The sequence below is a fragment of the Alosa alosa genome, chromosome 4 (assembly GCF_017589495.1).
Source record: "Alosa alosa isolate M-15738 ecotype Scorff River chromosome 4, AALO_Geno_1.1, whole genome shotgun sequence".
Taxonomy (NCBI): Eukaryota; Metazoa; Chordata; class Actinopteri; order Clupeiformes; family Clupeidae; genus Alosa; species Alosa alosa.
In genome coordinates, this window is record NC_063192.1 from 35854236 (window position 1) to 35868154 (window position 13919).

The 13919-nt window shown below is 45.5% G+C and overlaps 1 protein-coding gene across 11 annotated transcripts in view; it reads right to left on the reverse strand.

The window, feature by feature from the left end:
- Positions 1–13919, reverse strand: part of rapgef3 (Rap guanine nucleotide exchange factor (GEF) 3) — a 47064-nt gene that overhangs the window by 15075 nt on the left and 18070 nt on the right. For 10 of the 11 annotated variants that reach the window (XM_048241749.1, XM_048241744.1, XM_048241745.1 and 7 more), the window contains one exon: positions 11134–11178. In XM_048241749.1, coding sequence (XP_048097706.1) covers positions 11134–11178 — 45 coding nt within the window. Of the gene's footprint in view, positions 1–8416; positions 9030–11133; positions 11179–13919 lie in introns of those variants that run through there. The other variant, XM_048241753.1, reaches the window with a different exon arrangement.

A 13919-nucleotide genomic window follows, 5' to 3' on the forward strand; every position in this document is an offset into this window, starting at 1 on the left:
GTGCAGAACAACAGTGTGTGTGGTTAAGTGTGTATGACAACAGTGTGTGTGGTTATGTGTGTATGACAACAGTGTGTGCGGTTAAGTGTGTATGACAACAGTGTGTGTGGCTCTGTGTGCATGACAACAGTGTGTGTGGCTCTGTGTGTATGACAACAGTGTGTGTGGTTATGTGTGTATGACAACAGTGTGTGTGGCTCTGTGTGTACGACAACAGTGTGTGTGGTTATGTGTGTATGACAATAGTGTGTGTGGCTATGTGTGTATGACAACAGTGTGTGTGGTCTGTGTATTATGACAATAGTGTGTGTGGTTATATTGTGTATGACAACAGTATTGTGACTCTGTATTAATGCGACAACAGTGTGTGGGTGGGACGTTGAGCCAATTGTGTGTGGCTATGTGTGTATGACAACAGTGTATGTGTATGACAACAGTGTGTGGTTATGTGTATGACAACAGTGTGTGGCTCTGTGTGCAGAACAACAGTGTGTGTGGCTCTGTGTGCAGAACAACAGTGTGTGTGGCTCTGTGTGCAGAACAACAGTGTGTGTGGCTCTGTGTGCAGAACAACAGTGTGTGTGGCTCTGTGTGCAGAACAACAGTGTGTGTGGCTCTGTGTGCAGAACAACAGTGTGTGTGGCTCTGTGTGCAGAACAACAGTGTGTGTGGCTCTGTGTGCAGAACAACAGTGTGTGTGGTTATGTGTATGACAACAGTGTGTGTGGTTATGTGTATGACAACAGTGTGTGGCTCTGTGTGCAGAACAACAGTGTGTGTGTGGTTATGTGTATGACAACAGTGTGTGGCTCTGTGTGCAGAACAACAGTGTGTGTGGCTCTGTGTGCAGAACAACAGTGTGTGTGGCTCTGTGTGCAGAACAACAGTGTGTGTGGCTCTGTGTGCAGAACAACAGTGTGTCTCCTCAATCCTCCACCTACAATACAGCACCTCCTCAATCCTCCACCTACAATACAGCACCTCCTCCACTAACAATCCTCCTCCTACAATACAGCACCTCCTCCACTCCTCCTCCTCCTGCAATACAGCACCTCCTCCACTAACAATCCTCCTCCTACAATACAGCACCTCCTCCACTAACAATCCTCCTCCTGCAATACAGTACCTCCTGCCTCCTCCAGTACTTCTGACACACAGTAGGGACATAAAACAAACAGATCCCCCAAAAGTTTTCAGATCCACAAAATACCTTCTGACTTGTGAATCCCTATGCTGCACGGATGCCTCCATAGCTCAGAAGCTTTGTGGAGTCTTACTACTGCAGCCAAAGGATGTAGTGTTGTGAGTAAGGAGTCAGGTGAGTTTAATGGATGTAGTGTTGTGAGTAGAGTATGGTGAGTTTAATGGATGTAGTGTTGTGAGTAGAGTATGGTGAGTTTAATGGATGTCCTGTTGTAAGTAAGGAGTATGCTGAGTTGAATGTTTTAAGGAGAATAACGTTGTAATGAGTCTGGTGAGAAGAATCTAGAATTTGAAACAGCTGGACACAGAGGCCAGGTGTCAGGCACAAACGAGTGAAACTGTTTTTGTCGGCTACTTCTTTGTTTATTGTTTTCAGTGTTGGCCTGCCGCATCTCCCCCCCAGGCCTGGTCTGGCAGGAGCTCCAGAGGAGGTGATCGGCCCCTGACCCATAACAGATCAGCTGACCCCAGACTGCGTTGGAGGGGGGGAGGGGAACCCCCAACACACTCCTCAGCCCACCCGCTCCACACAGGACAGACCAAAACACCGCCATCCTGACAGAAGCTTAATCAAAGGGAAGTACATGTCAGCATAATTACTACAGGCTTGTTTTGAACACCAAATGGACTTGTGAACAACTCTGCTTCCTTAAGTGCAATTAGTGAGCTTCGTCACGACGACATTGTATTCATATAATGTATCCACTATAGTAGAACAGTTCATTTACTCATATAATGTTATCCACTATAGTAGAACAGTTAATTTACTCATATAATGTATCCCTTATAGAACAGTTCATTTACTCATATAATGTATCCACTATAGTAGAACAGTTCATTTACTCAAATAATGTTATCCACTATAGAACAGTTCATTTACTCATCTAATGTATCCACTATAGAACAGTTCATTTACTCATATGTATCCACTATAGTAGAAAAGTTAATTTACTCAAATAATGTTATCCACTATAGAACAGTTCATTTACTCATATAATGTATCCACTATAGTAGAACAGTTAATTTACTCATATAATGTTATCCACTATAGAACAGTTAATTTACTCATATAATGTATCCACTATAGAACAGTTCATTTTTAAAGGAGTGTGATTCTGACGTTTCAAAGCATGTTCCTCTGTCTGATGTCTGATATCCGACGCAGAGGCCGCTCCACCACTCGACTGCTCGCCCCCCTCCTGCTTGTCCCCGTGCTCGTCCCTGTGCCCACATACACTGACCGCTGACCCCGCTGCCTCTAAATCTCTGTGCTGACGTTCTGACTCCCAGCCACCGAGCGGGACTGCCAGCGGGAGTTCACGGCTATCCCACAACCCCTCCCATCGGACCACACAGCCGCTCCGTCTGACGGGAGACCTCTGGCCTGAAACGTACCCTCTGAGGCTGCATGACGTGGTACATGCTGATACTTTTGGACTGACGCTGCATCGACTGTCTCCAGTGCAGTATGTCCATCTGACGTGCGGGCAAACCTCGGCTGATATCGCCAGACTCGCTCACTTTCTGGAGTCACTCACTTTGTGGAGTCGCTCACTTTGTGGAGTGAGTCTGGGTGCTCGCCATTGGGAAATGTTTCCAACCCTAGCGTTATGATGAGCGTAGACTTTGTGTTTACATTGAAATCACTGCTCCTGCCTATCAAATCACATTGATCAGAGATTTCTAACGTTATACTTCCACCTTTACAAACTGATAATAAACTCCATCGGCAGTCAGGAACCAGTCATGTACCTTTGCTGTATTAAATGTACACATTGTTGCAACTGTTCTTTTTTAAATATTTGCAGGCATTGCTACAGGCGTTTACCACTGTCACTTACATTTTCAAAACTAACCATCCTGGTGGCTGAGGGAAACGTGAGTGCGTTTAGAGAGGCCAGACGAGTACAGTGAGAAGGAGATGAGACACAGGTGGGCGGGGCCAGACTAGTACACGCCCACAGCAAAAATCTCCCCCAGTACACCCCACACACACACACACAGACACACACACGCACCAAACACACACACACACTCACACACACTCACACACACGCCCTGTCCTGGCATTTCCCCATTTACTTTTCACATATTTACATTTCCACTATCATCACTTTGTTCACAAACAAACTCAGAGAGCTCTCTATTTGCGGAGTCAAACGCGCAACAAAACAGCCCAGTCACAAGTGCCCTGGAACAGCCCAGTCAGCCCCGTCAGGGTGCCCTGGGGCCCTGCGACTCTGTGAGGTGTCTGCGGTGTCCTGTTTGAGAGACACGGCTCTTGCTGAATGCATGCAGGTCATGTGAGATGTGAGACTATTGTTGTGAGACTGACTGGTGCTGTGCCAAAGGAGATTGAAAGCAGGATGTAGGACACTGTTAGCACCAGCACCGTTAACAAGCTCTTAACGCTGGCCCCACGGGGCATCATTATGGGTTCAGCACAGCAACGACACGGCACAACACGTTACCACTAGGGCTGGGTGATATGGCTGAAAACTGTATCACGATATAAGTATTTCTATATCAGGCGATATCGATAATTATTGATTTTTTAATCTATTTCAGATAAGGACCAGAAGAAAAAAACTTAACATTCCTCTGATTTTAATCACCTCAGTTATCAATCAAAGCAAACAGGGAAAAGAAATAGCAACACAATCATGAAAAACACTCAAATAAATAAATGTACACATAAGTCTGAATGAAAAGCAGCACTAGTTGAAGCCTGGAATTATTGTAAAAGTAGCTTAATTTGCTAGTTTATCATAGTCTACTGGTTAGACTGTTCAGTTTCCCCACATGTGTTTATGTTTCAAATTAATACTTTTTCTCCTTGGGACAGGTCCGTTTCAGTCTTGAAAAATACTTTTCCATTTGCATCGGGATTGAGATGATTAGAACTTAGCAGCTTTGAATGCAACAGTTTTGAACAAATTTGTGCATCGTACTAATGATGCTAACCGGATTTAATAGCAATTTAGCCAGTAGTCTTGCACGATTGTGAATTCTTTGGATTACATGTGCATCCTGAGGAGGGATGCGCCTGTTGAGAGGGAGAGAGAGAGAGAGCACGGGGCAAGGATTCATTGAGAGTCTGTGTTGAGGTAGGCCTACTTCTATCCCTACTCTGGTAGAGTTGCACATACTACAATGCAAGATATATTTAGCCTGTTTATTTATGGACAACGTAAGGCGGGAGGTGTGTGTTGCTTTTAATTATCGAATGTTCTATCAAACATATTTTTTATTGATATCGATTACATGTCTATTGCGATACATGTCGCTATCGTTTTATCGCCCAGTGTAAGAGGTTGTAATTCATCCGCCGCTCACGGCCCTCGAACCCGCCACCTCAACACACACCGGCATGGGAGTCGAACGCTCTAACCACTGAGCTAAAAGCCCAGGCTTCCAACTCAGCGGTTAGAAGTGTTCTTAAGGTTAGGGCTGTGAGGATTTACACGGGCAACTAGCACGCTAGCTCAGTTCGCCTCCGTTACACCAGCCCTACTTACCACACTAGGCCTGAAGCTGACCTGCACGTTAGCACACTAGGCATGAAGCTGACCTGCACGTTAGCACACTAGGCATGAAGCTGACCTGCACGACACGTTACCACACTAGACATGAAGCTGACCTGCACGTTAGCACACTAGGCATGAAGCTGACCTGCACGTTAGCACACTAGGCATGAAGCTGACCTGCACATTACCACACTAGGCATGAAGCTGACCTGCACGACACGTTAGCACACTAGGTATGAAGCTGACCTGCACGTTAGCACACTAGGCATGAAGCTAACCTGCACGACACGTTAGCACACTAGGCATGAAGCTGACCTCCACAACACGTTAGCACACTAGGCATGAAGCTGACCTGCATGTTAGCACACTATGCATGAAGCTGACCTGCACGACACGTTAGCACACTAGGCATGAAGCTGACCTGCACGACACGTTAGCACACTAGGCATGAAGCTGACCTGCACGTTAGCACACTAGGCATGAAGCTGACCTAAACAACACGTTAGCACACTAGGCATGAAGCTGACCTGCACGTTAGCACACTAGGCATGAAGCTGACCTAAATAAAGGAAATCATAATCAGTCACCCATTGCAAAATATCCCAGTTCTCACAAGATGTTTTTATTTCTGTGGGTTATTTTGGACAACTGTCTCTAAAGAGTCAGGCTTGTGTCAACACATTTTGTTTTCCTTTTGCATGGAATGCTCTGTTTGGGGACGAAAAAATCAACAACAATATCATCGGCCAGAAAAACAAATCATCCCATGAGTGACCAGAGCTTCTGTATCATCCCATCAGTGACCAGAGCTTCTGTATTGATCATGTTGGATCCTTTCATTTGGGCTCCATCCTGTGGAGGAGGAAGTGTGTGTGTGTGTGGAGGAGGAAGTTTGTGTGTGTGTGTGTGGAGGAGGGAGTGTGTGTGTGTTGAGGAGGAAGTGAGTGTGTGTGGAGGACGAAGTGTGTGTGTGTTGAGGAGGGAGTGTGTGTGTGTTGAGGAGGAAGTGTGTGTGTGTTGAAGAGGAAGTGTGTGTGTTTAGGAGGGAGTGTGTGTGTTTAGGAGGAAGTGTGTGTGTGGAGGAGGAAGTGTGTGTGCTGTGCTGCTAAGGAGGGAGTGTGTGTGTGTTGAGCAGAAAGTGTGTGTGTGGAGGAGGAAGTGTGTTTGTGTGGAGGAGGAAGTGTGTGTGCTGTGCTGCTAAGGAGGGAGTGTGTGTGTGTTGAGGAGGGAGTGTGTGTGTGTTGAGGAGGGAGTGTGTGTGTGTTGAGAAGGAAGTGTGTGTGTGGAGGAGGAAGTGTGTGTGTGGAGGAGGAAGTGTGTGTGCTGTTGAGGAGGAAGTGTGTGTGTGTTGAGGAGGAAGTGTGTGTGCTGTTGAGCAGGAAGTGTGTGTGTGTTGAGGAGGACACCTCCCGGAGTGTGTGTGCTGCTCGGGCTGGGCTGTCCACGTGGGCGAATCAACACGCTCGACCTGCGCGTGACCCCCGTGGGAGGCCTGCAGCCTTCGCTACAGAGAAACAGAACTCAGTGGAGGCAGGCCGGCCGGCCGTGGGCAGCCGAGAGCTCTCACCAGCGCATGGTGACACTCCAACACTACACACACACTGAGCACAGGTATCGGCTATGTGTGTACAACACTACACACACACTGACCACAAGACAACGGCTATGTGTGTACAACACTACACACACACTGACCACAAGACAACGGCTATGTGTGTACAACACTATACACACACACTGACCACAGGTATCGGCTATGTGTACATTATAGTCTTCATTTTTACAGTGAATAAAATATACTAAGAGCTATTGGTGCTGAATCAAAGTGTGCTTACTGCTAAGGCCTATTTACAGACCTGCAAAGTGAGAAAGGCTGGAACAGCCTGTAGGGGGGTCTGGGGGCATCCCCCAGTAGAAATGTAGGGATTTTAACATGTAAATAAAGCATCCTGGTGTACTCAGAGATTAACATAAAGGGAACAAAATGCCCAAACCAATGGGTGAAAACATTAAATTGTTTTTTTCAATTGATAAGACAGTATTGTACATTTAACTATATTTTCACTTTATTACCAATATCTGTAGTTTCATTGCTTCTAGGCATAATTCTAATTGCATATGGCTTGCCATATCTGATGTTTAGACATTAAATGTTACAATGACTACAGATGCACACACTGCCAGGTCATGGCGCCGCCGATGTAGCAGGCAGCTCACTGCGCCAGGATTAGTGTGTGCTTCACTTCACTGTGTGTTTGTGTTTCACTAATTCACCGATTGGGTTAAAATGCAGAGACCAAATTTCCCTAATGGGATCGAAAAAGTATATATACTTACAGTATACTATACTTATACAAGTTGTCAGTGTGTTCCCAAATGCTTCATTAAATTTGATGTGTTCGCCAGTAACACGCGGCAGTGAAGGCGGCTTAAGAGTAAAATGTAGAAGTGCCAGGACTGCGCACTGGTGAGTACCGACCCACCTCGAGCCATCCATATTGTAACAGGAGACGACAGAACCCTCCATACTGTAACAGGAGAGGACAGAACCCTCCATATTGTAACAGAACAGGACAGAACCCTCCATACTGTAACAGGAGAGGACAGAACCCTCCATATTGTAACAGGAGAGGACAGAACCCTCCATATTGTAACAGGAGACGACAGAACCCTCCATATTGTAACAGGACAGAACCCTCCATACTGTAACAGGAGAGGACAGAACCCTTCATACTGTAAAAGAACAGGACAGAACCCTCCATACTGTAAAAGAACAGGACAGAACCCTCCATACTGTAACAGGACAGAACCCTCCATATTGTAACAGGACAGTACAGAACCCTCCATACTGTAACAGGGGAGGACAGAGCCCTCCATATTATAACAGGACAGAGTCCTCCATATTATAACAGGACAGAGCCCTCCATATTGTAACAGGACAGAGCCCTCCATACTGTAACAGGAGAGTACAGAACCCTCCATATTGTAACAGGACAGGACAGAGCCCTCCATATTGTAACAGGACAGAGCCCTCCATACTGTAACAGGAGAGTACAGAACCCTCCAAATTGTAACAGGACAGAACCCTCCATATTGTAACAGGAGAAGACAGAGCCCTCCATATTATAACAGGACAGAGTCCTCCATATTATAACAGGACAGAGCCCTCCATATTGTAACAGGACAGAGCCCTCCATACTGTAACAGGAGAGTACAGAACCCTCCATATTGTAACAGGACAGAACCCTCCATATTGTAACAGGACAGGACAGAGCCCTCCATATTGTAACAGGACAGAGCCCTCCATACTGTAACAGGAGAGTACAGAACCCTCCATATTGTAACAGGACAGAACCCTCCATATTGTAACAGGAGAGGACAGAGCCCTCCATATTATAACAGGACAGAGTCCTCCATATTATAACAGGACATAGCCCTCCATATTGTAACAGGACAGGACAGAGCCCTCCATATTGTAACAGGACAGAGCCCTCCATACTGTAACAGGAGAGTACAGAACCCTCCATATTGTAACAGGACAGGACAGAGCCCTCCATATTGTAACAGGACAGAGCCCTCCATACTGTAACAGGAGAGTACAGAACCCTCCATATTGTAACAGGACAGGACAGAGCCCTCCATATTGTAACAGGACAGCCTTGAAGGGTGACAGCTCAGCAGGCTACCTGAAAACCACTACAAGTTGCCTCCTGCCTCCTGTTCTTGCGTCACCTTGGCAACCATACAGATCGCGTCTCTGAAAGTGGCTGCAGCTTTGCTGCTACAAAATCACAGGAAAGCACAGAGCTGATAAGGTCGGCCAGCCTTCCGGAACACGCCGCCGCTACAGCAGTTTCCCCCGTTAGCCAAGAGAGTCCAAAATACCTCAGCTGGCTCCTGGAACAGACGAACAAAACACAACAAAACACAACACAACACTCAAGGGCCTATGTCTACTCCAGGACTGTCTGGCTTTGAGTTGAAGGGAAAAGGCATTTGAAAGCCAAGGCATTTAACTAAACACAATTGTACATCTGAAGGTCATCGGAAAATAACTACAGTTAATGTTGTGGGGATTATTACTGTGCTGAGAATACGTTTTGCAGCACCACAGCAGGAGAGCTCTTGATTCAATGAAAACTAAATGGAGTTCATTTTAGCGTGAAGTCTGGTCCTCTAGGCTATAGAGTTCAGTTCAGGAGGTGTACGGCTTTGTGATGGGCAGCTCTAAGAAATGGGGATAAGCCACACAACAAGGGGTAGGGTTGGGTAGGGTGTGTGTGTGTGTGTGTGTGTGTGTGTGTGTGTGTGTGCGGGAGGGGGGATTGGGTTGGGTAGGGGTGTGTTTGGAGAGGGTGTGTGTGTGGTGGGGGGGTCGTTTGAGCAGTTAGGGCTACAGGGCTGAGTAGTGCCCTTTAGACTCCTTGTGACGTTCCTTCTGCCTACCAGTCTTGGAATGTGTGCTTGGGTCAGTGTGTGTGTGTGTGTGTGCTTCTGTCAGTGTGTGTGTGTGCTTCTGTCAGTGTGTGTGTGTGTGTGCTTCTGTCAGTGTGTGTGTGTGCATGTGTGTTTCTGTCAGTGTGTGTGTATGTGTGTGTGTGCATGTGTTTAATATGTGTTTGAAGACTGCCCCCGACAGCATGTGGGTTATTAACACAGTAAAAGAACAAGTTCAGCAGTTGTGGAGTTTGCCAGCGCTGCAACTCTGGGAGGCAAGACGAGGAGGCTCTGAACAAGCCCTTTGAGTTACACTACTCTTTTACTGGGCAAGTAAATCACTCCTCAAGTTATTAATTACTTGGGCAAGTAAATCACTCCTCAAGTTATTAATTACTTGGGCAAGTACATCACTCCTTAAAGGCAACGTTTTCGTGTTAATTAATCATCTTCGTAAGTCGGTATGGTTAAATTACTCATTACGGGGCGAATGAAGGTTCTCTCGCCCACCCCTACTGCCTGTAGGAAGAATATCCCACATAAGTTTGGTGTATCGTACCCGCCGACCAAAGCAGGATCAGTTTACAGCACAGAGGCAGGCTAACGAAACGCTAGCGTTTGTTGCAAACGTGTGTATAATGGCAGAGCCGGCGAAGAAGCAGCGAAAACCCTTGACGGAAGATGCAAAGAAAAGGAAAAGAGCTTCAGACCGAGCGATGGGGGAGTTTCGAAGAGAAAAAGCATCAGGCTTGCCCTGTCCCTTTAAGTTGGAAACAGGAACTACTAAGATATGCAGAGGACAAGAGAGAGAGAGTTTATGAGGGAAATCATGTCATTACTGTAATGTCATTACATGTCAGAATTGCTCAGTACTATCATAGAGCTGTGACAGACTTGGTTGATGAAGACACAGAGTTTAACATTTAACATACAGTACGGTGTGGGACACACATGGAACACAGCATTCCTTCTTCTCCCAAACACTCAGTTATTAGCACATCACATGACCCTGCAGCGAAGGAAGGCATCTTGTGATGAAGGAGCTAACACTACTCAGAAGCTGCGCCCACAGGACTACACAGAAAGAGAGAGAGAGAGAGAGAGAGAGATAGAGAGATAGAGAGAGGGGCAGAGAGAGAGAGATAGAGAGAGAGGGGGGTAGAGAGAGAGGGGGGGATAGAGAGAGAGATAGAGAGAGAGGGAGGGGGGGAGAGATAGAGAGAGAGGGGGGTAGATAGAGAGAGGGGGAGAGAGAGAGAGATAGAGAAATATGGAGAGAGATAGAGAGGGGGGGGTAGAGAGAGAGAGAGATAGAGAGAGGGGGAAGAAGGGGGTTAGAGAGAGAGAGAGATGGGGAGAGAGATAGAGAGAGAGAGAGAGATGACCACTTTTCATGCTTCTCAGCATTGCTCCGTGAACACACTGATTGTTTTGCAAGAAGATGCCATGAGAGTGAAGAATGAAGGAGACGTTGTGTATCCCACCGGCCAAACTTTACAGCATGTTGGACTACGCTGGGAACGCTAGGGAGCCAAGCCGCTTATTGCTGCCCAGACGACACACACACACACACACACACACACACACACTGCATCAGCACGAGGCCGTCGCATTCGCACACAACATACTCACACACATCACACTCACACACACAACACACTCACACACATCACACTCACACACAACACACACAACACACTCACAAGCACAACACGCACACACACAACACACTCACACACATCACACTCACACACACACAACACACTCACACACACAACACACTCATACATAGAGGATTCCTATCTATTCATCAACATCATAATTATACATTTCATATTTTTTCAAATGTCTCTGGTTTGAATTGTTTTTATTTATCATTAAACTCCACTATTTTCCCTGCGGAGCCTGGGAACCTGAATCAGTACTTCTGAACATGATGGAGAAGAGAGGCCTCCACGCCCACTACCTGCTTCATGGTGTCCTTTGTGTCCAGGGCGTCTGGCAAAGGGGTCTGGAGGAGAGAGAGAAAGAGGGAGACAGATGAGCGCACAGTCAGATTTATATTCAGCAGGAGTCCTTTAACAGAGCGCACAGTCAGATTTATATTCAGCAGGAGTCCTTTAACAGAGCGCACAGTCAGATTCATATTCAGCAGGAGTCCTTTAACAGAGCGCACAGTCAGATTCATATTCAGCAGGAGTCCTTTAACAGAGCGCACAGTCAGATTCATATTCAGCAGGAGTCCTTTAACAGAGCGCACAGTCAGATTCATATTCAGCAGGAGTCCTTTAACAGAGCGCACAGTCAGATTCATATTCAGCAGGAGTCCTTTAACAGAGCGCACAGTCAGATTTATATTCACCAGGAGTCCTTTAACAGAGTGCACAATAGGGCTTTGACTCCGAACTTCGTTATTCGAATATAATTCGATTATTTTAAAAATTAAAGATATTCGAACAAATTTTAGGGATCTCTTAATATTCAAACCTGTAGCCTATGCAGATAATTTCTATACATGTATTTGGTTGTAAACGTTGTTTTCAATTCAGATTCCGAGGTTTTTTTACGCCTGGTGAAGTGAAATGGTGAGCTCATTAGCAAGGCTATTATTGGCCATCTGGGCTCCTGTAGGTGACGTTAGCATCCTGGCTGGTTCATGCTTAGTGAGTTCCCACATAGACATAATAGACACTTTTATTTTAAACTTAACCTTCCTCTGATTTTAATCACCTCAGTTATCAATCAAAGCAAACAGGGAAAAGAAATGGCAACACAATCATGAAAAACACTCAAATAAATAAATGTGCAGATAAGTCTGAATGAAAAGCAGCACTGGTTGAAGTCTGGAAATATTGTAAACAAAGTAACGTTAGCTTAATTTGCTATAGTCTACTGGTTAGACTGTTCAGTTTCCCCACGTGTGTTTAAGTTTCAAATGAATACTTTTTCTCCTTGTGACAGGCCGTTTGAGTCTTGGAATACTTTTCCATTTGCATCGGGATTGAGATGATTAGAATTTAGCAGTCAATTTGAATGCAACAGTTTTGAACAAATTCGTGCAGTGTGCTAATGATGCTAACCGGATTTAATAGCAATTTAGCCAGTCGTCTTGCACGATTAATGTTTGGATTACATGTGCATGCTGAGGAGGGATGCGCCTGTTGAGAGGGAGAGACGGCTCGTGTCCATTATCGCGGCAAAGCCCACCGCGCTGCACATAGCCCATTGATTTCCTATGGAGAGCGGCAAGGCGTGGTTTAAGTTTCCGCAATACACTTTGGGAAAGCTGGCGCTGCCATTCAACAACAATGGCGTCAAGAAGTTGGGCTCGGCTGAACTTTATGCAAATGAGAGCGGTTAACACGAGGCGGTTAGCCAATGAAAGTACATCTTCGGTAAACAAGTTCTGTCCTTTGCTCTAGTCTTCCGGTCCGGAACAATAGCCTGCGAGAGAGAGCGCACGGGGCAAGGAGAGTGTGTTGAGGTAGGCCTACTTCTATCGCCTACTCTGGTAGAGTTGCACATACTACAATGCTTACTGAATGTTCTATCAAACATATTTTTTATTGATATCGATTACATGTCTATTGCGATACATATCGCTATCGTTTTATCGCCCAGCCCTATGCTCAATAATAACAATTTTAACACACGCATAAATACTCAGCCTTTCGTGCACGTAGTCTATTGACATTGACTGACACACTGCCCTCTGGTGGACAGAACATATAGAACTTAAGTTTGATACCAATATCGGTCTTACTGAAGACATATAATGGTTAAAATATTATAAATACATATTTGAATATATTTGAATTTTAATATTAATAAACAAACGAACTTCGAATATGATTTTTTGGGCAAAAGTCAAAGCCCTAGCACACAATCAGATTCATATTCACCAGGAGTCCTTTAACAGAGCACTGGTGTTATTTAGCAGGGGTCCTTTAACAGAGCACTGGTGTTATTTAGCAGGAGTCCTTTAACAAAGCGCACAATCAGATTCATATTCACCAGGAGTCCTTTAACAGAGCACTGGTATTTAGCTCCTTTAAGGTCAAGAGTGAAATGAGATGCAAAGAAGGACACTGCAAGTGCTGTGAGGGAGACATTAGAAACTGATAAAGTGCCAGTGACCTCTAGAACTGGACATCCAACACACACACACACACAGATGCCAGTCACCTCTAGAACTGGACATGCAACACACACACACACACACACACACACAGGAGCCAGTCACCTCTGCAAATGCAAGAATTCCACACCATGTTTCGGTATAGTATTAGCACAATGCAGTTATGTCAAAATAAGCATCAAACAACGTCAAACTCATTTTTATGTTACAATGACTTATACAGTAATATGGAGAATGAAGTCTCAGACATTGTCATTGCAGGCCCACAATACTTAATATTAGGCTCTATGTAACGCTATTTAAAGAAGGCATTACAGCAGCCACAGGGCTATGTAGCGCTATGTAAGGGATAATGTATAGAACGCCGGTCATTATTGGGAAAATAAGTCCCGACAGGGCGAACCAGATCCCAATGCACAGCGGAGGGGTCTTGTTCCGCCCTGAAGGGACTTATTTTTCCAATAATGACCGGTGTTCTATACATTATCCCGCTTATTACACGGCTACTTGCCAAAACGAAATAATAAACTCCCCACGATGTGACTTTAGCCTACATAGCCAAGCCTATTTGTTACCGTTCATCGTGACATTTGCTGAGAAACAAATAGTTCGCA